General features: G+C 42.6%; 1 protein-coding gene and 4 pseudogenes across 4 annotated transcripts; 3 read left to right on the forward strand and 2 right to left on the reverse strand.

Moving 5' to 3' along the window:
* On the reverse strand, positions 1–23,269 carry LOC115010738 (tubulin alpha chain). 4 transcript variants are annotated; one of them, XM_029435475.1, is made up of 5 exons: positions 9,907–10,040; positions 8,595–8,823; positions 8,341–8,489; positions 7,243–8,169; positions 1–213 (listed from the first exon to the last, which is right to left on the reverse strand). In XM_029435475.1, exons 1-5 carry the CDS (start codon positions 9,907–9,909, stop codon positions 160–162), a joined length of 1,362 nt encoding a protein of 453 aa, XP_029291335.1. In that variant the 5' UTR covers positions 9,910–10,040; the 3' UTR covers positions 1–159. The 4 variants fall into 4 exon arrangements, with proteins under 4 accessions (XP_029291335.1, XP_029291337.1, XP_029291338.1 ...); XM_029435477.1 differs by lacking the exons at positions 7,243–8,169; positions 8,341–8,489; positions 8,595–8,823; positions 9,907–10,040 and adding exons at positions 1,248–1,396; positions 1,493–1,715; positions 23,165–23,269 and having other exon boundaries at positions 1–1,140; XM_029435478.1 differs by lacking the exons at positions 7,243–8,169; positions 8,341–8,489; positions 8,595–8,823 and adding exons at positions 1,248–1,396; positions 1,493–1,715 and having other exon boundaries at positions 1–1,140; positions 9,907–9,925.
* On the forward strand, positions 2,885–5,784 carry LOC115010741 (tubulin alpha chain-like; annotated as a pseudogene).
* On the forward strand, positions 11,586–14,915 carry LOC115010742 (tubulin alpha chain-like; annotated as a pseudogene).
* LOC115010743 (tubulin alpha-1C chain-like) lies at positions 20,259–24,994 on the reverse strand (annotated as a pseudogene).
* The window catches only part of LOC115010736 (tubulin alpha-1C chain-like), a 3,729-nt pseudogene continuing 1,191 nt past the window's right edge, over positions 24,345–26,882 (forward strand).

The following is a 26,882-nucleotide window of genomic DNA, read 5'->3' on the forward strand; positions in this document are numbered from 1 at the left end:
TATATTTAAGGAAATTTATTAAGAACAGCACCAAACTGATTTTTTCTTGGAATCGCTAACTCTTAGCAGCCAAACTCATATTTGATAGACAAACATTTGTTTTTGAATGCCTTTCATTTGAATCAATTGTTTTATGTTTAACTAGTGCCTTTTTGTCCCTCAATACTCCTCTCCCTCTTCCTCTCCCTCGCCCTCAATAGAGTCGACTCCAACCTCCTCGTAATCTTTCTCCAGAGCTGCCATGTCCTCTCTGGCCTCTGAGAACTCTCCCTCCTCCATACCCTCACCTACATACCAGTGAACAAAGGCACGCTTAGCGTACATCAGATCAAACTTGTGGTCAAGCCGAGCCCAGGCCTCTGCAATAGCAGTGGTGTTGCTCAGCATGCACACAGCCCTCTGGACCTTGGCCAGGTCTCCACCAGGGACTACGGTGGGCGGCTGGTAGTTGATGCCCACCTTGAAACCAGTGGGGCACCAGTCCACAAACTGGATGGAGCGCTTGGTTTTAATAGTGGCAATGGCAGCATTCACATCTTTGGGCACCACATCACCACGGAACAGCAGGCAGCAAGCCATGTATTTACCGTGGCGAGGGTCACATTTCACCAACTGATTGGCTGGTTCAAAGCAGGAGTTGGTGATTTCTGACACCGTTAACTGCTCATGGTAAGCCTTCTCAGCAGAGATTACAGGGGCATATGTGGCCAGAGGGAAGTGGATACGGGGATAGGGCACCAAGTTGGTCTGGAACTCAGTCAGATCAACATTGAGGGCACCATCGAAACGAAGGGAGGCAGTGATGGAGGACACAATCTGACTGATCAACCTGTTCAGGTTGGTGTAAGAGGGACGCTCGATATCGAGGTTCCTACGGCAGATATCGTAGATGGCCTCGTTATCGACCATGAAAGCACAGTCGGAGTGCTCCAGGGTGGTGTGGGTGGTCAGGATGGCGTTGTAGGGCTCTACCACAGCGGTGGACACCTGGGGAGCTGGGTAGATGGAGAACTCCAGCTTGGACTTCTTGCCGTAGTCGACAGACAGACGCTCCATCAGCAGGGAGGTGAAACCAGAGCCGGTGCCCCCTCCGAAGCTGTGGAAAACCAGGAAACCCTGAAGGCCAGTGCACTGGTCAGCCTGAGGACAGAGAGGGAGACAAATATATGAGATAAAATACAATGATTTAATTTGATATTTTGAATTCAAAATTAGGAATGGATCCCTCCTGATGACAAGTTACCCACCAGTTTGCGGATCCTGTCCAGAACTATGTCAATGATCTCTTTGCCGATGGTGTAGTGTCCACGGGCGTAGTTGTTAGCAGCATCCTCCTTGCCAGTGATCAGCTGTTCAGGGTGGAACAGCTGGCGGTAAGTCCCAGATCGCACCTCATCTGAAGAGACATTAAACATTGAATCAGTTGTTACATTTTGATATTTCACTTTTAATTTTCCTGAATTAATGTTCAGACAGAGGGGATAACACCTACCGATCACAGTGGGCTCCAGGTCAACAAAAACAGCTCTGGGGACGTGCTTTCCAGCTCCAGTCTCACTGAAGAAGGTGTTGAAGGAATCGTCTCCCCCGCCAATGGTCTTGTCACTGGGCATCTGTCCGTCCGGCTGGATCCCATGTTCCAGGCAGTAAAGCTCCCAGCAGGCATTGCCAATCTGGACACCAGCCTGACCAACGTGGATGGAGATACACTCACGCTAGGGTGCAGAGAAAGAAGATTTGGATTACAGATTTAATTAAATCTGAAGCCTTGTACAATTAAAAACCTTTTTTTTAAATGAATGTTTTCATTTTTTAAATACTGTAGAATAGCCTAACATATATATGTGATAGTTTGTGTCAGATAGCCTTTAAATTAACTGCAAAGTGGCAGTGCATCATAGACCGTTTCAATTAATTCTCCCCTCCCTGCATGAAAAGCCTTTACTATTCTTATGATAGCAAGTCTGTCTGAGGTTCAGTCTATACTTTATTTAATAGAAAAATGCTTTTTCCGCTGCTCTCTGCTCCCACATAAAACTATGTCTAAATTACTGAGAGAGAGAAGATTATGTAGGTCAGACATGTTGCAGTGTGCGGTCTCTTTAAACAAGCGACATTCACAACCTCCACTGGGAATAGAAGCCTCCCGTAAATGTTTTATATTTTAGAAGGCATGGTTTTAGTGTCAGCGGGATGTATAATTGTACATAAAATATTTTTCAGAACAAGGCGCACTATAATATATTTAAATAAAAGCTAAAACAAAATGTCTTAAAATCAACATGACAAATTAACAAAATGAGTGCAGAGCTAACCATGCTTAAAAATCGTCGAGCTGCAGTGCAGGAATACATTATGCATGCATATTTTTAATTGTGTAGCAGCAGCCATATTGTCAATCAACCAATATCCAGCCCTGGTTCAACTACAGTAGAGAACAAAGGGGGACGTCAGATAAATATCTCCTTTACTCCCCTTCTCTTAGACTCTGAAACAATCACCCTAAAAAAAATATAATATCCAAAATGTTACTTACCATGATTGCTCGTCAATATTATGCAATGTAATGAGACAAGCCGGAGGAGTGTTCGTGTCTGAGGGGTGCAGCGTCTGAAGCTGATCTGCGGATGCACCACACTCTGCCTCTGGAGGAGAACAGGTGAATTGCGAAAAAAAAAATATATATATATATATATTATATATTATATATATATCCTCACATCCAGAACAACCAAAGATACTCTAACTGAGACAGTAGGAGTGTGACTTTAAAAATGTGTTGATTATTTGTCTGTACAGTATATTGTTTAAATTATAGGAATTCCTGTCATCATGGACGTGAAACAGCTACTGCGGCAGAAGGAGGAGGAGTTATTTTTTTTGTTTGTTGCGCAATTCACCTGTTCTCCTCCAGAGGCAGAGTATGTGAGTGTGGCGCATCCCCAAATCAGCTTCAGACGCTGCACCCCTCAGACACAAACACTCTTGTTCGGCTTGTCTCATTACATTGCATAATATTGACGAGCAATAATGGTAAGTAACATTTTGGATATTTATATTGTTTAGGGTTATTGTTTCAGAGTCTGAGAGAAGGGGAGTAAATTATGTAACGCGTAAAGAAATTATATGACGTCACCCTTTCTTCTCTCTCCTGGAGTGAATCTGAGCTGTATATTGTTTGATGGTCAATATGGCTGCTGCTTAGACAAGTGGACATATTATTGATTGTCATGCTTAATAGAAATGTAGCCTAATGTATTCCTGCAGTGCAAACCGACGCCTAATCCTCTCCCCACGTTACTCTTTAAAATCAGCTTGGGGCTTTGCATATATTTTATTACTAGATTGTCATCTTGATTTGAAGACCTATGTTGTTAGTTTGTTCTTAGCTTTTATATAAATATAATTAAGTGTGCCTTCTTCTAAAGATGATTGTATGTTATTTTGTTAAATTATACATCCCACTGACTCTTTGAAACCACGCCTTCTAAAATATGATATATATCTAAAATCTACTATTATATACTCTTTTCAGATGAGAAATATGAACATGAATGGGGGATTTCTATTCCCAGTGAATGATTGTGGCTTTTTCTTTTAAAGAGACAGCACACTGCAACATGTCTGACCTACATAATCCTCTCTCTCACTAATTCAGCATGCAATATACACAGAGCAGAGAACAGCAGAAAATGCATTTTCCTGAAATATTAATTATAGACTGAAATTCAGACAGACATGCTATCACAGAAAATAAGAATAGTAAAGGGTTTTCATGCAGGGTGGGGGAGAATGAATTAAAACAATCTATGATGCTCAGCCATTTTGCAGTTTATTCAAAGACTATCTGACAAAAAATACTTTCTATTGTTGGAGAATTTGAATGACCCACTTGTTAGAAGTTTAGCTCCGTAATATATGTGTTTTAATTTTCAATTTCTTTTAAAAGGTGTTTTTAAGTGTGTGTAACCGACGTCAGCTACAGACCGGCTACATGTGCAAAGTACAAGGCCTGAGATTTAATAAAATCTGTAATCCAAATCTTCTTTCTCTCCACAGCGTGAGTGTATCTCCATCCACGTTGGTCAGGCTGGTGTCCAGATTGGCAATGCCTGCTGGGAGCTTTACTGCTTGGAACATGGGATCCAGCCGGACGGACAGATGCCCAGTGACAAGGCCATTGGCGGGGGAGACGATTCCTACAACACCTTCTTCAGTGAGACTGGAGCTGGAAAGCACGTCCCCAGAGCCGTTTTTGTTGACCTGGAGCCCACTGTGATCGGTAAACTCTCCTTAAATATAAATAAGTAAATAAATATATCACATTCTTTGCTTGTGTAAGCTTTTATTCCCCTGTCAGTCAACCCTCCAATAATTTATTCCCTTCAGATGAGGTGCGCTCTGGGATCTACCGCCAGCTGTTTCACCCTGAGCAGCTGATCACTGGCAAGGAGGATGCCGCCAACAACTACGCCCGTGGACACTACACCATCGGCAAAGAGATCATTGACATAGTTCTGGACAGGATTCGCAAACTGGTGGGTAACTTGTCATCAGGAGGGATCTATTCCTAAAATTGATTTCAAATTAAAATACATAACCGTATTTCATCTTTGTCTTTCCCTCTCTATCCTCAGTCGGACCAGTGCACTGGCCTTCAGGGTTTCCTGGTTTTCCACAGCTTCGGAGGGGGCACCGGCTCTGGTTTCACCTCCCTGCTGATGGAGCGTCTGTCTGTCGACTACGGCAAGAAGTCCAAGCTGGAGTTCTCCATCTACCCAGCTCCCCAGGTGTCCACCGCTGTGGTAGAGCCCTACAACGCCATCCTGACCACCCACACCACCCTGGAGCACTCCGACTGTGCTTTCATGGTCGATAACGAGGCCATCTACGATATTTGCCGTAGGAACCTCGATATCGAGCGTCCCTCTTACACCAACCTGAACAGGTTGATCAGTCAGATTGTGTCCTCCATCACTGCCTCCCTTCGTTTCGATGGTGCCCTCAATGTTGATCTGACTGAGTTCCAGACCAACTTGGTGCCCTATCCCCGTATCCACTTCCCTCTGGCCTACATATGCCCCTGTAATCTCTGCTGAGAAGGCTTACCATGAGCAGTTAACAGTGTCAGAAATCACCAACTCCTGCTTTGAACCAGCCAATCAGATGGTGAAATGTGACCCTCGCCACGGTAAATACATGGCTTGCTGCCTCTTGTATCGTGGTGATGTGGTGCCCAAAGATGTGAATGCTGCCATTGCCACTATTAAAACCAAGCGCTCCATCCAGTTTGTGGACTGGTGCCCCACTGGTTTCAAGGTGGGCATCAACTACCAGCCGCCCACCGTAGTCCCTGGTGGAGACCTGGCCAAGGTCCAGAGGGCTGTGTGCATGCTGAGCAACACCACTGCTATTGCAGAGGCCTGGGCTCGGCTTGACCACAAGTTTGATCTGATGTACGCTAAGCGTGCCTTTGTTCACTGGTATGTAGGTGAGGGTATGGAGGAGGGAGAGTTCTCAGAGGCCAGAGAGGACATGGCAGCTCTGGAGAAAGATTACGAGGAGGTTGGAGTCGACTCTATTGAGGGCGAGGGAGAGGAAGAGGGAGAAGAGTAAGCCTAATAATTAAATCAAACTTGAAAGAGTCACTCTTAAACAATAGAGATCAATATCTTGCATTTGTATTAGATGTGTACCATTGTGTTTCTGTTCTAAGTGTATCACTGTAGTTGTAAAACATTTTTTGAAAGGTTTATGGAGTGTAAATAAATCTTGGAAAAATTACAGGCCTTCTTGTCTTGTTTTTCTCACCTCACTAACATCTTTTAGTCTTTTGACTCGGAGCTGCCTTCTTCACTTTGCAGTATCTTTTCTGTCTGTTGTCTTAAACCATTCCTGTATAATTTACAAACCTTTTTCTGACGTGTTCAGATTATAGATTCTGCCAACAGTTTTTTGGGCTGGCGAGTTATGAGACTAGCCATGCTCATATTTTAACAGCATTCGGCTGGTAAATGGTGCTAATTTAGTGCCATGCATGTCTTATGTAAGTTTTTTTGATATCATATTGCGAATTTGTTTATAATTTAATGTTTTATATTCATATTGGCTTTTGTAACACGCATACTAGGAAAACAACATTTAGATATGACAGTCTTGATTATGTTTTACATTTTCTGTAAACCAGGATAATGAGGAAATCTATGAATATGGAGGAACTGGTGACCAACAAAAGGACACTTTTAATGTTGATGTCAAGGTTCCCCTAAACACAAAGCTGCCAGGATCCTCTAAGTTAAAGGAAACATAATGTTTGTGATCCATCACCTATTTCAGAGATATTTAGTAGTCTGCAATTTAGGATGAGATGAATGTTTTGGAAGTATGTTGAAGTGAAGGGATTTCCAATTAAACAGAGACCCCTGGTGGAGGGAAATAAAGAGTCAAAACCAGGTCGGGTGGTGACAGGGCTGAACGAAAATCTTGATAAATGTGAGTAAAATGATAGTTTTGGGATTAAAGAATCATTTGTCATTCTTCAAAGCAGAGTTGCACAACAAAATGCAACCTCGTCTATGTACGAGACATAAGAAAAAACGAACTGCAGTGCATTTTGTACATTTGCAGGAGGAATGTAAACAGCAATACAAATGATGAAGTCTCTGAACACACAATATGGCCGAAATCAGCATCATAACAAATTTGACATCTGGGAAACACCGTCCATCTACTTTGACGTTTGAGTACCAGGCACTGATCATGACACTGCATCTTTTCTCAAACACTATAATGTAAAGTTTAAAAATATATGAAACAGTTTACTTGTATTTACCTCCAGAATCCTCCAAGTACTTTAAAAAAATGTTTTGATTAAGGCAAAGTTTAAAAGGTTCTAATTGCATGCAAGTAACCTTTTACTCAGCTGGATTCAATGCAGCCCTAGTAACCACGACTGGCTTCTTATGCCAAGCAGCAGTTGTAGTTCTTGAATTAATGCGGTTTGATACTACCCAAGATGGCAGCATGCTTTAAGCTTTAGTGACAATTACAGAAAAACATTCTGCACTGCTCCATTAGAAATACTGTCCCAACAGTACTTCTGCCCTGTGGGAGGAGTGTATTAAAGAGAGCAAACAAGAGTGCAGTCATTGAACAAACTTTATTTTTTAAAGTAGAATTAAGCCCATGGACTTAATATTCCTCTCCATCATCCTCCTCGTCTCCCAGACTATCAGCTCCAACCTCCTCGTAATCTTTCTCCAGAGCTGCCATGTCCTCTCTGGCCTCTGAGAACTCTCCCTCCTCCATACCCTCACCCACATACCAGTGCACAAAGGCACGCTTAGCGTACATCAGGTCAAACTTGTGGTCAAGCCGAGCCCAGGCCTCTGCAATAGCAGTGGTGTTGCTCAGCATGCACACAGCCCTCTGGACCTTGGCCAGGTCTCCACCAGGGACTACGGTGGGCGGCTGGTAGTTGATGCCCACCTTGAAACCAGTGGGGCACCAGTCCACAAACTGGATGGAGCGCTTGGTTTTAATAGTGGCAATGGCAGCATTCACATCTTTGGGCACCACATCACCACGATACAAGAGGCAGCAAGCCATGTATTTACCGTGGCGAGGGTCACATTTCACCATCTGATTGGCTGGTTCAAAGCAGGAGTTGGTGATTTCTGACACCGTTAACTGCTCATGGTAAGCCTTCTCAGCAGAGATTACAGGGGCATATGTGGCCAGAGGGAAGTGGATACGGGGATAGGGCACCAAGTTGGTCTGGAACTCAGTCAGATCAACATTGAGGGAACCATCGAAACGAAGGGAGGCAGTGACGGAGGACACAATCTGACTGATCAACCTGTTCAGGTTGGTGTAAGAGGGACGCTCGATATCGAGGTTCCTGCGGCAGATATCGAAGATGGCCTCGTTATCGACCATGAAAGCACAGTCGGAGTGCTCCAGGGTGGTGTGGGTGGTCAGGATGGCGTTGTAGGGCTCTACCACAGCGGTGGACACCTGGGGAGCTGGGTAGATGGAGAACTGCAGCTTGGACTTCTTGCTGTAATCGACAGACAGACGTTCCATCAGCAGGGAGGTGAAACCAGAGCCGGTGCCCCCTCCGAAGCTATGGAAAACCAAGAAACCCTGAAGGCCAGTGCACTGGTCCGACTGAAGACAGAGACAAAGATCACATATAAATAATAAACTTCATTTATATAATACTTTCAAAGTTCTTCACAGCTAACAATAAAACAGCACAATAGTACACAGCATGTACAATATACTATAGATAAAACAATAGCTAAATGTGAAATTTACTTCTGCTCTGAAAATACCCACCAGTTTGCGGATCTTGTCCATCACTATGTCAATAATCTCTTTGCCAACTGTGTAGTGTCCACGGGCGTAGTTGTTGGCAGCATCCTCCTTGCCAGTGATCAGCTGCTCAGGGTGGAACAGCTGGCGGTAGATCCCAGAGCGCACCTCATCTGAAGGGAATAAATTATAGGAGGGTTTGACTAAAGGGCAGGGAAGAACTTACACTAAAGCAGCAATTAAGATATTCTTATAAATTATATTTATTGCGAGTTTACCGATCACAGTGGCCTCCAGGTCAACAAAAACAGCTCTGGGGACGTGCTTTCCAGCTCCAGTCTCACTGAAGAAGGTGTTGTAGGAATCGTCGCCGCCACCTTTTCCAATGTTCTGGTCACCGGGCTTCAGTCCGTCCGGCTGGAACCCATGTTCCAAGCAGTAAAGCTCCCAGCAGGCATTGCCCATCTGGACACCAGCCTGACCAACGTGGATGGAGATACACTCACGCTGTCGAAGGAAAACGTTTTTTTTAAATCAAGTTTGATTAAAAAATAAAAAGGCTTGGTTGACTGGTTCTTGTGCCAAATTTAACAAATAAGATGCTGAAGGCAAATCATCACATGTTGAGAACTGCTTTAGAGCTATTGCAAGATTCAAATATGGAAAAAAAGGCTCTTTTGTAAAGAACCAGAACAACATGATTGAAGTCAGCTGATGCACACATTTACCCTCTGAACAGAAAACCCTTTATTAGACAAATATATACGAGAGACTGATTTCTTAGCACATTTAAATGTGCTAAGAAATCAAAGTGTTGAGAATAGTTTGGGCTTTTAGTGAAAATGTATTGTTTGAAAAGCATGTGGTTGCAGGTTCATGAAAGCAGGATTTCGCCACTGCTACGCCTCTTTAGGCAACTATCGAAAGGACCAGAGTCTGAACGTGAACACAGATCATGACAGATTATTTGGCCCCCATGGTTACCAAACTAACGGACTGATTTCTCTGAGCCACACATCTTCCGAACATTAGGACACGAAAATTATATTTTTCAGGAGGGACAAATCAGAATAAAGTCTTTAGAGACAGATTTCTCTGCAACAAACTCTCGCGAGATCTGGCAACACGGGGCGTTAATATTAAATCAAACTAAGTAACATTTTAAGTGGACATCAATTTACGTTCACAAACGTCCCAGCCAATTAAATTCCGTAATGCTTAATAAGTTTGTTTTCTGTGTAAATATCTAATGTTAGCTAAATAAAATATAAATTAATTCGGCCGCGCACACCTGTGGGACAGGAACATCTCATACCATTGACGCAGATTGTAAATACATCACTCGAGCATCTTTGATTGTGCCCTGTCGAGTTACGCTTAATTTACCAACCTTACAGTTAAAACCACCTATTGAAGACGAAGTTTGGTAAACCGTCCTACATATTAACCGGATTGTTTAAATATAGACTGCTGATGTTACTTATTTAAAAAGGGATAAAGGTTAGTCAACGCTAAACTAAGTTGCAGTAAACTAAGTTACACTTTAAGAGCGTTGAATTTGGTTAAATGCACAAGTAAAGAAATACTCACCATGTTTACTGAAGCTGTGAAGTCTAGGAGTTTGGATTGAGAAGAGGGAAAATGCTAAATTAGTTCTCACAGCAAGGCCGTTATGAGTCCAGTGCAAGAAGTAACTGATGTTATTTTTCTTTCTAGGCGGAGTTATTTATACTCTAAAGTTGCTGCTGAATCTGATTGACCTGAGAAACACGTGAGCACACTTCCTATTCGTTTTTTTAATTTTAATTTTTTATTAAAGCAGCTTTATTTAGCACCTAAAAAACAAATACAGGGACAAATCACTCAATTCCTGTTCAAAGCGGAATCATATCTCCTAAGAACATCAATACTAAAAAAGTGGTTATTGTTGAACATAAATAAATAAAGTGAATTGAAATCATCAAATAACATAAAAATAATATACAAGAAAGGCGAGCCAATTAAATCTTAAGATAAAAATAATTTAAATATTCAGACGGAAGTATACCAGGAGGTGATGGTGTTGGACACCACATTGTTCTTCAAGATCACTCAAACCTGTGAATTTATATTTAAAGATTTGGAGCTCAGCCAATCATGCAAGGATTTCCACAAGCTTCAGTTGTATTACCAGCATTATTCAAATTTAAAGCTGATTTTTTCATTTGAAGGATACATTTCGTTTACAGTTTTACCTATTTCTTATGTTTAGGAGGAATTGGACATTTTAGGAATTTTGATCAAATAGCCAATATTTCAGTTTTTCCATAGTTTATGAGATTCAAAATCCTCCTCATTAAATAAGGGTACAATGTATTTACCAAGTATAGGACTGTTGTTGGATTTTTTTTATGTCTCTGCCTTAATAAAGTTATTATTATATATAATAAATATATATGTGTATATATATGTGTGTATATATGTGTGTATATATGTGTATATATATACATATATGTATATATATATGTATATATATATAAACATTATATATATATATATATATATACACACATTATATATATATATATAGACACATATATATATATATATATGTGTATATATGTATATGTTATATATATATATATATATATATATATATTATTTTGTTTATATATATATCTATATATATTTTGTTCTCTCTCTCTATCTATCTTTTTATGTATATATATTTTACTACCTCTCTCTCTCTTTTTTATATATCTTTGTTCTCTCTCTCTATCTCTGTTTCTCTCTGTGTTCTCTGTATCTCTCTCTTTTCTTTCTCTCCTCTATCTTTTCTCTATTCTCTCTCTTCTCTCTCTCCCCCTCTTCTCTATCTTTATCTCTCTCTATCTCTCTCTCTCTCTTTTTTCTTTCTCTCTTTTTCTCTCTCTCTCTCTTTTCTCTCTCTCTCTCTTTCTCTCTCTCTCTCTCTCTTTTTCTCTCTCTCTCTCCTCTCTCTCTCTCTCTCTCTCTCTCTCTCTCTCTCTCTCTCTCTCTCTCTTTTTCTCTCTCTCTCTTTCTTTTCTATCCTCTACTTATATCTACTATTCCATAGTGGGACATTGTGACATCTGCCGACAAAGATCATTATATACATGCTCATTGGGTAGCAAGATCGGAAGCGTCATAAAATGCTAACTCATTTCCGGGTTTTAGGACCCATTCCACTCATTCCTGCGGCACATTGTAACCAATAGAAAGCGGGCTCTTGTGACTCTCGGCCAATCGGATTCTGCAGCACTTTTCCGTCGGGAAGAGAGTATAAAATAACCCCGCCTAGAAAAAAAACATCAGTTGCTTCTCACACTGGACTCATAAAGGCCTTACTGTGAGAGCTAACTGTGCCCTGTTCCTCTTCTTAATCCAAACTCAAGACTTCACAGCCCCAGAAAACATGGTGAGTATGATACATATAGTTTTTATTCACTTATAGTGTGTATATAAACGTGTCATCACGCGGAAAGCCGAACTGCTTGAACGGTAACTAACCGTTGTCAGTTATAAGGAGTGGCATCCGCTGTCTTTAAACAAACTGGTTCGTGTGTAGGACGGTTAATCAAAATTCCTCTTATATGGATCGTTTTAACTGTATGTTGGTAGATCAAATGTAATTTAGACAGGGCACAGTCCACATTCAAGTTCTTCCATCACAGCCAGTTCACGGTTTTCCTGTCTACACATTGACCCAGTTTCTGATCGGAGGTCAGTGTGCTTTCAGCCTGAAACATTCCTCTGTTTTACCGCCTGTTTGAAGAGGCTGGCCTTTGTGAAACTGCAACCACAGGCTTTTCAAACCAAACCTATTCACTAAAAGCCTTTATGGAGCTTTTATATTTAATCTTTCATGTTGTGTGCGTGTATATGAAAATCTGGAACTACAGCTGTATTTGTTTTGTTTCACCACATGTCTTTGATGGGAGAATATTCTCAACATTTTCTTTCTTAAGCACATCTGAGTCTGAATAATCAGCATTTGATATAAATAGGCGTTTTCACATGGGTTTTCTGTTCAGAGGGAGAATGTGTGCATCAGGTGACTTCAATCATGTTATTATGGTGTCTGGTTCTTTACAAAATAGCCTTTCTTCTTTTGATGATTTGCCTTCAGCATCTAATTTGTTAATTTGGCACAAGAAAAAGTCAACCAAGCCTTTTTATTGTTTTTAACAACGTTTTCTTTCCACAGCGTGAGTGTATCTCCATCCACGTTGGTCAGGCTGGTGTCCAGATTGGCAATGCCTGCTGGGAGCTTTACTGCCTGGAACATGGGATCCAGCCGGACGGACAGATGCCCAGTGACAAGACCATCGGCGGGGGAGACGATTCCTACAACACCTTCTTCAGTGAGACTGGAGCTGGAAAGCACGTCCCCAGAGCTGTTTTTGTTGACCTGGAGCCCACTGTGATCGGTAAACTCCTTTTTTTAAATATATCACAATCTTTGCTTGTGTTAGTTTTTATTTTTTCCCCTTTCAGTCGATCCTCCTATAATTTATAAATATTCCCTTCAGATGAGGTGCGCTCTGGGATCTACCGCCAACTGTTCCACCCTGAGCAGCTGATCACTGGCAAGGAGGATGCTGCCAACAACTACGCCCGTGGACACTACACCATCGGCAAAGAGATCATCGACCTAGTGATGGACAGGATTCGCAAACTGGTGGGTATATTCAGAGCAGAAGTTAATTTGGAATATTGAATTAAATTAACCCGGTTTATTGCCGAGTAGGTTTTCACTTACCATTTAAATTATTATTATTATTATTATTATTATTATTATTATTATTATTATTATTTGCTCCAAGTCTGTTTTACACCGCCGGGGTTGCTGCTGAAAAGCTAATGTCATACATTCCGCAATTTGCCCAAGGGGATGAAGAAATGATCTTCTATTCTATAATGATACATCCAGGCAAAACATTAACTTATATAAACGCGCACATAGTCAGATCTATTCATGCCCTCGATGGGCCAGTGATATAAGACTGTTCATTTACACATTCACTACAGTCGACCGTTTAGTTTTTTTTCAGCTGTCCTTTCTGCATTTGGCAGCTGAATCTGTGTTGTTTTTATCCCGGATTATGTGTTTGACTTCGTATTTGTGCAATATTATAGGTTGCTCTTCATTTGTCAAATATGCCGCTCTGCTGACAGTGCAGTAGTCCACGTTTGAGGTTGATCATATGATGCAAACACTGCCTCTTATGTGAACTCACTCATAGCCAGATTAAGAAACCCTGGAATGACTTACCAAGTTGATAACTACCGTCGTAGAACTGCTCAGCGATTGTTAGTTTAGTTAAGACGTAACTAAAGAGATCCTGGGTATGTTGAACTTGTTTCATAGTACAGGGCCCAGGAGCCCATTTTTACAATACTCACAATACCAAGCTGAAACAATACCAGTGTAGCTGACGCAGCTGGTAAAGAGCTGTACAGTGTTTGTACATTACATTGCATATATTAATTATAGTTGAAACATTTGCAAATTCCATCCTTTGTTTCAGAGATAATCCGAAAGATGTAACTCAAGACAACTGTATCTATTATCTCATCTTTGTCTCTCCCTCTCTGTCCTCAGTCGGACCAGTGCACTGGCCTTCAGGGTTTCCTGGTTTTCCACAGCTTCGGAGGGGGCACCGGCTCTGGTTTCACCTCCCTGCTGATGGAGCGTCTGTCTGTCGACTACGGCAAGAAGTCCAAGCTGGAGTTCTCAGTCTACCCAGCTCCCCAGGTGTCCACCGCTGTGGTAGAGCCCTACAACGCCATACTAACCACCCACACCACCCTGGAGCACTCCGACTGTGCTTTCATGGTCGATAACGAGGCCATCTACGATATCTGCTGTAGGAACCTCGATATCGAGCGTCCCTCTTACACCAACCTGAACAGGTTGATGAGTCAGATTGTGTCCTCCATCACTGCCTCCCTTCGTTTCGATGGTGCCCTCAATGTTGATCTGACTGAGTTCCAGACCAACTTGGTGCCCTATCCCCGTATCCACTTCCCTCTGGCCACATATGCCCCTGTAATCTCTGCTGAGAAGGCTTACCATGAGCAGTTAACGGTGTCAGAAATCACCAACTCCTGCTTTGAACCAGCCAATCAGTTGGTGAAATGTGACCCTCGCCACGGTAAATACATGGCTTGCTGCCTCTTGTATCGTGGTGATGTGGTGCCCAAAGATGTGAATGCTGCCATTGCCACTATTAAAACCAAGCGCTCCATCCAGTTTGTGGACTGGTGCCCCACTGGTTTCAAGGTGGGCATCAACTACCAGCCGCCCACCGTAGTCCCTGGTGGAGACCTGGCCAAGGTCCAGAGGGCTGTGTGCATGCTGAGCAACACCACTGCTATTGCAGAGGCCTGGGCTCGGCTTGACCACAAGTTTGACCTGATGTACGCTAAGCGTGCCTTTGTGCACTGGTATGTAGGGTGAGGGTATGGAGGAGGGAGAGTTCTCAGAGGCCAGAGAGGACATGGCAGCTCTGGAGAAAGATTACGAGGAGGTTGGAGCTGATAGTCTGGGAGACGAGGAGGATGATGGAGAGGAATATTAAGTCCATGGGCTTAATTCTACTTTAAAAAATAAAGTTTGTTCAATGACTGCACTCTTGTTTGCTCTCTTTAATACACTCCTCCCACAGGGCAGAAGTACTGTTGGGAACAGTATTTCTAATAGGAGCAGTGCAGAATGTTTTTCTGTAATTGTCACTAAAGCTTAAAGCATGCTGCCATCTTGGGTAGTATCAAACCGCATTAATTAATTCAAGAACTACAACTGCTGCTTGGCATAAAAAGCCAGTCGTGGTTACTAGGGCTGCATTGAATCCAGCTGAGTAAAAGGTTACTTGCATGCAATTAGAACCTTTTAAACTTTGCCTTAATCAAAAAAATGTTTAAAAGTACTTGGAGGATTCTGGAGGTAAATACAAGTAAACTGTTTCATATATTTTTAAACTTTACATTATAGTGTTTGAGAAACCATGCAGTATCATGATCAGTGCCTGGTGCTCAAACGTTGCCAGTAATCTGACTCTAATCTGAACACGTCAGATAAAGGTTTGAATTACACAGGAATGATTTAAGACCAAGATGAAACCCAACTCTTATGTTTGAGCCACCAGAGGGTTATGAAACATTCATGACACTATAATACCCCTACCCTTAAGCAGGGTTGTAATGGTATGGGACTTTCTCTCAAAATATTGTGTATGGTATTATTATTGGTGGTGGTAGTGACCCTTTTAAAAAGAAATGAGAACAGAATTATAAACCTGATTTTTAAAGAAATTGAACATGTTTAGTAACTAATGCATGCAAAAACATGAAACTTTAAGAACTCTTCACATTAGACTTTTTATGTTTGCTAAAAGTTCGGCAATTGGCTAATACGGATTAACCTCTTAAGGGGTGGGGGGACTTTACTCGAAGATACCTACAAACGAAATACCCAAAGTAATTTGAAAGCTGATCTTCAACCATTTGCACCAGATGCATGCTTTTGGTCTAATTCAAAAGATAACTCTTATTGTTCTTGCAAAACTTTGATTAATCACTCCACGTGCTTCTGGCACTGAGTAATAGTGGTCTGAATATACAGAATTTTAAGAAAATACACTCTGCCTGAGGTTTATTGTTGAAAAAGATGCCTGAAGATGGGTATAGCTGCTAGGTATGGACTGGAAAACACAATAAAAACATAGCACCAAGTGTTATGAAGATAAAAGGGATAAAAACTGATTTTATTAGACATATCTTTCTAAGAGTAACACCAGGCGTACACAAACTGCATGTGTACATATTATAATATGTATTAATAAATATTATTTGTATTGCTCATAAATCACTATTATATACCCAATTATCCCTGCCAGTAGTAATGACACAAAGCAAGGGAAGTACAAATACATTTCTTGTAATCTTTGTGTTTTTTTTGTATTTTGTAATTAATAAATACAATTATTACAACATTTAAAAAATAAAAGCATGAGTGTCAGATGTCTAAAGATCGAGCAGTTCATTGGCTACACAATAAAGCTTCTCCTGGAGGCTGAGCTGCTCCAGTTCAGTCTATCAATAGAACTTGCTGTTGTGATTTTGATCTCAAAACAGTTTATCTCACTAAATAGATGCGATTCGAAGCTTTCTAAAAATATGCGGCATTTCTCATTAACTCCAACTACAGATGACTGGGCACAGTCCTCTTAAATGTGGATGTCCACCCGTCAAGAGGTTTGAACAATTGATAATTAATTAATGAAATGTGGGCTGGTTTAATCAAAAATAGAACTTCTGATACTGTCTAAAGAGGTGGAAATGAGGATTAAGAGACTGATTTACTTTCACAGCTGCTCTTCAAGGAGTGCTGTGTGAGATGCTAGCACTAGCTTAGCTATGTGAGGCATTTTATACTGACGTCACAAGGGAATAGAGCAGCCGAATCTTATTGGTCGAGAGTCACAATAGCTCCATTCCCATTGGTTAAATAAAAACCATCCATCGTCCATCCATCATCTACCGCTTATCCGGGATCGGGTCGCGGGGGCAGCAGCTCCAGTAAGGAACCCCAATCTTCCCTTCTCCGGGCCACATCCTCCAGCTCCGACTGGGGGATCCTGAGGCGTTCCCAGGCCAGTGAGGAGAAATAATCTCTCCACCGAGTCCTGGGTCTTCCCCGGGGTCTCCTCCCAGCTGGACGTGCCTGGAACACCTCCCTAGGGAGGCGCCCAGGTGGCATCCTTACTAGATGCCCGAACCACCTCAACTGGCTCCTTTCAACGTAAAGGAGCAGCGGCTCTACTCCGAGTCTCTCACGGATGGCTGAGCTTCTCACCCTATCTCTAAGGGAGAAGCCAGCCACCCGTCTGAGAAAACCCATTTCGGCCGCTTGTACCCGTGATCTTGTTCTTTCGGTCATGACCCAGCCTTCATGACCATAGGTGAGGGTAGGAACGAAGATCGACCGGTATATTGAGAGCTTTGCCTTCTGGCTCAGCTCTCTTTTCGTCACAACGGTGCGGTAAAGTGACTGTAGTACCGCCCCCGCTACTCTGATTCTCCGGCCAATCTCTCGCTCCATCGTCCCCTCACTCCCGAACAAGACCCCGAGCTACTTGAACTCCTTCACTTGGGGTAAAGGCTCATTCCCTACCAATAGGCAATTCACCGGTTTCCTGCTGAGAGCCATGGCCTCAGATTTTGAGGATCTTTGCTGATCTTCATCCCAACTGCTTCACACTCGGCTGTGAACCGATTCAGTGACTGTTGACGGTCACAGACCGATGATGCCATAAGGACCATATCATCTGCAAAGAGCAGCGATGAGATCCTCAGGTAACCGAACTGCAACCCCTCTCCTCCACGACTACGCCTCGATATCCTATCCATGAAAATCACGAACAGGATTGGTGATAAAGCGCAGCCCTGGTAGAGGCCAACATTCACTGGGAACGAGTCCGACTTACTGCCGAGTATCCGGACACAACTCTCGCTTTGGGCGTACAGGGATTGGATGGCCCTCAGAAGTGACCCCCTCACCCCATACTCCTGCAGCACCTCCCACAGTATCACCCGGGGGACCTGGTCATACACCTTCTCCAGATCCAAAAACACATATAGACCGGATGAGCGTACTCCCAGGCCCCCTCCAGGATCCTTGCGAGAGTGAAGAGTTGGTCCGTTGTTCCATGACCAGGACGGAATCCGTGTTGTTCCTCTTCAATCAGAGGTTCGACTACCGGCCGAACCCTCCTTTCCAGTACCTTGGAGTAGACTTTACCAGGGAGGCTGAGAAGTGTGATACCCCTGTAGTTGGCACACACTCTCTGGTCCCCCTTTTTAAATAAGGGAACAACCACCCCGGTCTGCCAACCCCTAGGCACTGTCCCAGACTTCCACGCAATGTTGACGAGGCGTGTCAACCAAGACAGCCCCTCAACACCCAAAGCCTTCAGCATTTCTGGACAGATCTCATCAACCCCTGCGGCTTTGCCACTGTGGAGTTGCTTGACTACCTCAGTGACTTCCATCAGGGAAATTGACGATGATCCCCCATCAGCTTCCAGCTCTGCCTCTACCATAGAGGGCGTGTTAGTTGGATTCAGGAGTTCCTCAAAGTACTCCTTCCACCGGCCGATAACCTTCTCAGTCAAAGTCAGCAGGGTCCCACCCTTGCTGTACACAGCTTGGATGGTTCCTCGCTTCCCCCTCCTGAGGTGCCGGACGGTTTTCCAGAAGCACCTTGCTGACCGAAAGTCCTTCTCCATAGCTTCTCCGGACTTCTCCCACACCCGCTGCTTTGCCTCTGACACGGCAGAGGCTGCCGCCCTTCTAGTCCTTCGGTACCCTGCAACTGTTTCCGGAGTTCTCCCGGATAACATAACCCGGAAGGACTCCTTCTTCAGTCGGACGGCTTCCCTGACCACCGGAGTCCACCACCGGGGTCCACCACAGTGTTCGAGGGTTACCGCTCCCGAAGGCATAGGGAGGCGACCCTCTCATCCACCGGGGTAAACTCCAACGTAGCGGTGCTCAGCCGGGGACTTGTGAGTATCCCCACCCCCGCCCGACGCCTCACACCTTGGGCAACTCCGGAGAAGAATAGAGTCCAACCCCTATCCAGGAGTACGGTTCTAGAGCCAAGACTGTGCGTAGATGTAAGCCCCACCAGATCCAACTGGTAGCGCTCCACCTCCCGCACTAGTTCCATCTCCTTCCCCCACAGAGAGGTGACGTTCCACGTCCCCAGAGCCAGCCTCTGCTGCCCGGGTCTGGTCCGTCGAGGTCCCTGACCATCACTGCCATCCGTGTGACAGCGCACCCGACCCCAGTGGTTTTTCCCATGAGTGGTGGGCCCACAGGATGGATTGATGGGAGGCACCACGTAGCTTCTTCGGGCTGTGCCTGACCGGGCTCCGTGGCAAACCCGGCCACCAGGCGCTCGCTGTCGGGCCCTCCCTCTGGGCCTGGCGCCAGACGTAAATACTTGAGTAAATGTACTTACCGTAGTTGCATTCTACCAATGGTTATAAAAACCTTCAAGTTAAATCCAGATTTAAACTCGCAGCTGAGGAAATTCAACCTGCCAAAGACGATGATGGTGCACTTCTACTTTGACATCATCGAGTCCGTCCTCACCTCCTCCATCACCATCTGGTACGCTTCTGCCACCGACCGGGACAAGGTCAGACTGCAGCGTGTCATTCGCTCTGCAGAGAGGTTATCAGCTGCAATCTGCCATCCCTCCAGGACCTGTACGTCTCCAGGATCCGGAAGCATGCAGGTAAGATTGCAGCAGACCCCTCCCACCCTGGACAAAGACTTTTTCAGTCACTCCCATCCGACAGGAGGCTGCGGTCCATCAGGACCAAAACCTCACGTCATATGAACAGCTTCTTCCCCTCTGCAGTTACATTAACAACAATCAACAAGGCCAGAGACCCCCACTGACACTGTCTCTCCCTCCCCCCCCTCTACACGTTACATTAAAGTACTGCTCAGCCGGCTGTCCTTGTATTGTGTGTTGTACATTACCCCGACTGTTTATATTTTGAATTGTAATTTTTTAATATTTATGCACCAATGTTACCAGAGCAAATTCCTTGTAGGTGAAAACCTACATGGCAATTAAAAAATTTATTCTGAAATGAGTAAACGTGAGCTCTGCAAATAGTAGCCTGAAATCATGTCATACTGTCAAAGTAATTTATTAGTTAATCTTCCTGCAACAAGTTCAAATGTAGAGTAGATTGTCAGTGCTAGTTCTGTTGAACACTATTGCCCCCAAGTGACTAATGTGAAAAATATTTTTTTATATTTTACCATTTTAGAGCGAAGTGACCAAGTGAATATATAACCCATCTTCGGCAGGTAGGTTATGTTTAACAGTGAGTGTATTGAAGAGAGCAGACAATAAGTTCTGTCAATAAACCAACTTTATTTTTTTTACATTAATAACAAAAAATGCACAGATCAATAATGGGGAATGTTTAGTACTCCTCTCCTTCATCCTCGTCTCCCAGACTATCAGCTCCAACCTCCTCGTAATCTTTCTCCAGAGCTGCCATGTCCTCTCTGGCCTCAGAGAACTCTCCCTCCTCCATACCCTCACCTACATACCAGTGCACAAAGGCACGCTTAGCGTACATCAGGTCAAACTTGTGGTCAAGCCGAGCCCAGGCCTCTGCAATAGCAGTGGTGTTGCTCAGCATGCACACAGCCCTCTGGACCTTGGCCAGGATCTCCACCAGGGACTACGGTGGGCGGCTGGTAGTTGATGCCCACCTTGAAACCAGTGGGGCACCAGTCCACAAACTGGATGGAGCGCTTGGTTTTAATAGTGGCAATGGCAGCATTCACATCTTTGGGCACCACATCACCACGATACAAGAGGCAGCAAGCCATGTATTTACCGTGGCGAGGGTCACATTTCACCAACTGATTGGCTGGTTCAAAGCAGGAGTTGGTGATTTCTGACACCGTTAACTGCTCATGGTAAGCCTTCTCAGCAGAGATTACAGGGGCATATGTAGCCAGAGGGAAGTGGATACGGGGATAGGGCACCAAGTTGGTCTGGAACTCAGTCAGATCAACATTGAGGGCACCATCGAAACGAAGGGAGGCAGTGATGGAGGACACAATCTGACTCATCAACCTGTTCAGGTTGGTGTAAGAGGGACGCTCGATATCGAGGTTCCTACAGCAGATATCGTAGATGGCCTCGTTATCGACCATGAAAGCACAGTCGGAGTGCTCCAGGGTGGTGTGGGTGGTCAGGATGGCGTTGTAGGGCTCTACCACAGCGGTGGACACCTGGGGAGCTGGGTAGACTGAGAACTCCAGCTTGGACTTCTTGCCGTAGTCGACAGACAGACGCTCCATCAGCAGGGAGGTGAAACCAGAGCCGGTGCCCCCTCCGAAGCTGTGGAAAACCAGGAAACCCTGAAGGCCAGTGCACTGGTCAGCCTGAGGACAGAGACAAAGATCATATATGAGATACAGTTTTGTCTTGAGTTACATCTTTCGGATTATCTCTGAAATTAAGAGGATGGAATTTGCATATATAATTAATATATGCAATGTACAAACACTGTACAGCTCTTTACCAGCTGCGTCAGCTACACTGCTATTGTTTTCAGCTTGGGAGTTTGTGTGCGCCATCGTGGCAAAATTGGCTCCTGTACTATGAAACAAGTTCGACATACGCAGGATGTCTTTAGTTATGTCTAAGACATACATTTCCTAAATTTTAAACATTTTCTATTTTATAATTCGAGATTTTTGCCCTACTTGCTTTCTTCAATCTTTTACAATGATTGTTATTCGCCAAAATACCAAACCAAATTCTTTGTATGTGAAAACTTACTAAATAAACCGGATTCATTTTATTCAATATTCTTGAGATACATTTGAAATTAACTTCTGCTCTGAATATACCCACCAGTTTGCGAATCCTGTCAATCACTAGGTCGATGATCTCTTTGCCGATGGTGTAGTGTCCACGGGCGTAGTTGTTGGCAGCATCCTCCTTTCCAGTGATCAGCTGCTCAGGGTGGAACAGCTGGCGGTAGATCCCAGAGCGCACCTCATCTGAAGGGAATATTTATAAATTATAGGAGGATCGACTGAAAGGGGAAAAAATAAAAACTAACACAAGCAAAGATTGTGATATATTTAAAAAAAGGAGTTTACCGATCACAGTGGGCTCTAGGTCAACAAAAACAGCTCTGGGGACGTGCTTTCCAGCTCCAGTCTCACTGAAGAAGGTGTTGTAGGAATCGTCTCCCCCGCCGATGGTCTTGTCACTGGGCATTTTTCCGTCCGGCTGGATCCCATGTTCCAGGCAGTAAAGCTCCCAGCAGGCATTGCCAATCTGGACACCAGCCTGACCAACGTGGATGGAGATACACTCACGCTGTGGAAAGAAAACGTTGGTAAGGAACCATAATTATAATAAAATAATAAAAGGCGTGGTTTGCTGATTCTTGTACTAATTTTAAACTAATGGCACCTGACACACGCATTTACTCTCTGAACAGAAAACGCCTATTTATATCACATGCTGATTATTCAGACTCAAATGTGCTTAAGAAAGAAAATAAAAAAACAGTGTTGAGAATATTGTCCCATCAACGACATCCATTTGGTGAAACAAACCAAATACATTTTCATATATATATATATATATATATATATATATATATATATATATATATATATATACACATATACATACACATACACATACATACATACATACATACATACATACATACATACATACATACATATATATATATATATATATACACACACATCTATACATACGCATGTGTATATATGTATATATATATATATGTATATATCCACAACATGAAAGATTAAATATAAAAGCTCCATAAAGGCTTTTAGTGAATAGGTTTGGTTTGAAAAGCCTGTGGTTGCAGTTTCACAAAGGCCAGCCTCTTCAAACAGGCGGTAAAACAGAGGAATGTTTCAGGCTGAAAGCACACTGACCTCCGATCAGAAACTGGGTCAATGTGTAGACAGGAAAACCGTGAACTGGCTGTGATGGAAGAACTTGAATGTGGACTGTGCCCTGTCTAAATTACATTTGATCTACCAACATACAGTTAAAACGATCCATATAAGAGGAATTTTGATTAACCGTCCTACACACGAACCAGTTTGTTTAAATGAAGACAGTTGATGTTACTCCTTATAACTGACAACGGTTAGTTACCGTTAAAGTAACTTGGGTTTCCACGTGATGACACGTTTATATACACACTATAAGTGAATAAAAACTATAATTCACACTCACCATGTTTTCCGTTGATATGAAGTCTTGGAGTTTGAATTAAGAAGAGAAACGGGGACAAAATTAGTTCTCACAGCAAGGCCTTTTCGAGTCCAATGTGAGAAGCAACTGATGCTTTTCTTTTTTTTGTTTTTTTATCTAGGCGGGTTAGTTTATACTCTCTTCCCGGCGAAATAATGCTGCGGAATCCAATTGGCCGAAAGTCACGTGAGCTCGCTTCCTATTGGTTAGTGTGCTGCAGGAATGAGTAGAATGGGTCCTAAAACCCGGAAATGAGTTAGCATTTTTGCACGTTTCTATCATGCTACCCAATGAGCATGCACGTCGGTGAGTTGGATTACTCTAATAAAAACGTTATTAAGGTGACATAAACAATTCCAACGGTGGGCCAACCTATTCTGTCAAAACAAAAAGATCTAGGCCTAGATAACATGATGAGACTCATATTACAAAATGTTAAATTAGACCATGTGGATTTTTTGTTTATTTTTGCACAACATATGGACCAATATATATCTGAGGAAATATTTGGTAAATACATTGTACCTTGATTTAACGAGGAGGATTTATATTAACCTCAAAAACTTTTATAAATATTGGCTATTAGATCATAATTCTTAACATTTCCAATTCCTCCTTAACATAAATAAATAGCCTACATTTATTGGACATTTGCTAAAACTATAAACGAAATGTATCCTTCAAATGAATGAATCAGTTTTTAAGTTGATGTAGATAATGCTGGGAATACAACTGAAGCTTGTGGAAATCATTGCGTGATTGGCAGAGCTCCAAATCCTTAAATATAGATACACAGCTTGGAGTAATCTTGAAGAACAAGAATATTGAATTTCTAGTGAATATTATCATCATAAAACAATACAGGAAACCCTGTATACTTACGTCTGATTTAAAAATATATATATATTATTGGCTCAACTCTATTGTATATTATTTATATGTTATGTGATGATTTCAATCCACTTTATTTATTTCTGTTCAACAAGAACCCGTGTTTTAGTATTGATGTTCTTAGGAGATGTGATTCCGCTTTGAACAGGAATTGAGTGGTTTGTCGTTGTACTTGTTTTCGTTGTGCTCAATAAAGCTATTAAAAAAAATAGAAAGAAATAACCAATAGGAAAAGGGCTCGCGTGTCATTTGGCCAATCAGATTCTGCAGCACTTTAGAGTATAAATAACCCCGCCTAGTGAAAGAACGTCAGTTACTTCTTGCACTGGACTCATAACGGCCTTGCTGTGAGAACTAACTTAGCATTTTCCCTCTTCTCAATCTAAACTCGTAAACTTCACAGCTTCAGTAAACATGGTGAGTATTTAAATATAGTTGTTATTTACTTACATTGTGTGTATTTAACCAAATTCATCGTTCTGAAATTGTGTCATCACGCAGCAAACATACTAGCTTAGCGTTGACTAACCGTTATCTTTTTAAATACCTAACATCAGCGGTCTAGATTTAAACAAACCGGTTAAGATGTAGGACGGTTGACCAAACTTCATATTCAATAGGTCGTTTTAACTGTAACGTTGGTAAATTAAGCGTAACTCGACAGAGCGCAATCAAAAGATGCTCGAGTGACGCATTTACAGTCGGCGCCAATTGTATGAGATCGTATACACTTCCTGTCCCCCAGGTGTGCGCGGCCTAATGCATTTATATTTTATTTAGCTAACATTAGATATTTACACAAAATATAAACTTATTCAGCATTACAGAATTAAATGATCCGGTAAGTTAAAAGACATAATGCTCATAAAATGGGTGGTGCAGTATTATTTAACATTAACTCACCATGTTGTCAGATCTCGCGAGAGTGTTGCCGGGAAATCGGTCTCGAAAGATTTAATTCTGATTTGTCCCTCTGAAAAATGCCACTTTCGTGTCCAAATGTTCGGAAGATGTGTGGCTTGGAGAAATCAGTCCGATATTTAATTTACCACGGAGCCAAATAATAATAATCTGTGTCCACGTTCAGATTCGGGACCTTTCGCTAGTTTCCTTAAGAGGCGTAGCAGTGGCCCAATCCACGTGACGCAGATGCAGGAAAAGTAGGTGCGTCGTCTCTTTTCTAAACCGTCTCTGGCACAGTCGTCATTCAAGATTAATCGTGCCTGCTGTAACCACCAATCCCGTTTGCAAACAACTGGGTCAGTGTTATTTCAGCAAGAAACATTGCTACGTTTTACTGCCCGTTTGAGGAGGCTTTTATGAACTTACAACCACAGGCTTCAAGACAATACATTTTCACTGAAAGCCAACTGGGTTTTATATTTGATCTTTCATGTGATTTGTATGTAAACCTAAAATTACAGGAGTATTTGGTTGTTTTCGCCTCATTGACTTTGATGGGGAAACAATTCTCAACAATATTTCTTTCTTAATAAATCACAATGAGCCTCTTATGCGTTTTTTCTGGGTTTTTTTGTTCAGAGGGATAAATGTGTGTCAGGTGACTTCAATCATGATGATCCGGTTCTTTGCAAAAGAGCCCCCCCACATTTGAATCTTGCAATAGCTCTAGCATAGTCTCCTTGTGGTGATTTGTATTCAGCATGTTAAGTCGACCAAGCCTTTTATTTTTTAATCATACTTCCTTAACTTCTTTTTCCACAGCGTGAGTGTATCTCCATCCACGTTGGTCAGGCTGGTGTCCAGATTGGCAATGCCTGCTGGGAGCTTTACTGCTTGGAACATGGGATCCAGCCGGACGGGCGGAAGCCCGGTGACCAGAACATTGGAAAAGGCGGTGGAGATGATTCCTTCAACACCTTCTTCAGTGAGACTGGAGCTGGAAAGCACGTCCCCAGAGCTGTTTTTGTTGACCTGGAACCCACTGTCATCGGTAAACTCGCAATAAATATAATTTATAAGAATATCTTAATTGCTTCTTTAGTGTAAGTTCTTCCCTGCCCTTTAGTCAAACCCTCCTATAATTTATTCCCTTCAGATGAGGTGCGCTCTGGGATCTACCGCCAGCTGTTCCACCCTGAGCAGCTGATCACTGGCAAGGAGGATGCTGCCAACAACTACGCCCGTGGACACTACACAGTCGGCAAAGAGATTATCGACATAGTGATGGACAGGATCCGCAAACTGGTGGGTATTTTCAGAGCATACCTTAATTTCAAATTTTGATAAATTAAATGCATCATGTTCATTGCCAAGTAGGTTTTTACATGCAAAGCATTTGTCTTGTTGTTTTTGGTGAATAACAAACATGGCAAGAGAAAATATAAAACTAGCGCAGCAAAAATCCAGAACCATAAAAGGAAAAGTTTCCAATAAAATATGTTTAACATATTAAAAGAGTTGTACTGTCTTTGAAACATAGAGGATGGAATGCAAAAGAACATATGCAATATACAGAATGAATCCAAAAGATAATGGTTAATGTAACACATGACATTCTCATATAGCACGGTCTCAACGAGCATAAGGCCCACGTACATTGGCTTCCTCTACCCTACAGAAGTGCAGTTCAACATCCTTCTGATCACATTAAAAGCCCTCCATGGTACCCTCTTATGTATCTGAATTTAGCACTCAATGCTCTGCACTCAACTTTTCATACTGATTTTGCTTAAATTTCCCATGATTCAGACTCTAAACAAAGGGGCACTGTGCTGTTACAGTTTTAGCTCCAACACTTTGGCATTGCCTCTCTCACTTAGGTCAGCTGACTCTGTACCACACTTTT

This window comes from Cottoperca gobio, chromosome 7, assembly GCF_900634415.1.
Source record: "Cottoperca gobio chromosome 7, fCotGob3.1, whole genome shotgun sequence".
Taxonomy (NCBI): domain Eukaryota; kingdom Metazoa; phylum Chordata; class Actinopteri; order Perciformes; family Bovichtidae; genus Cottoperca; species Cottoperca gobio.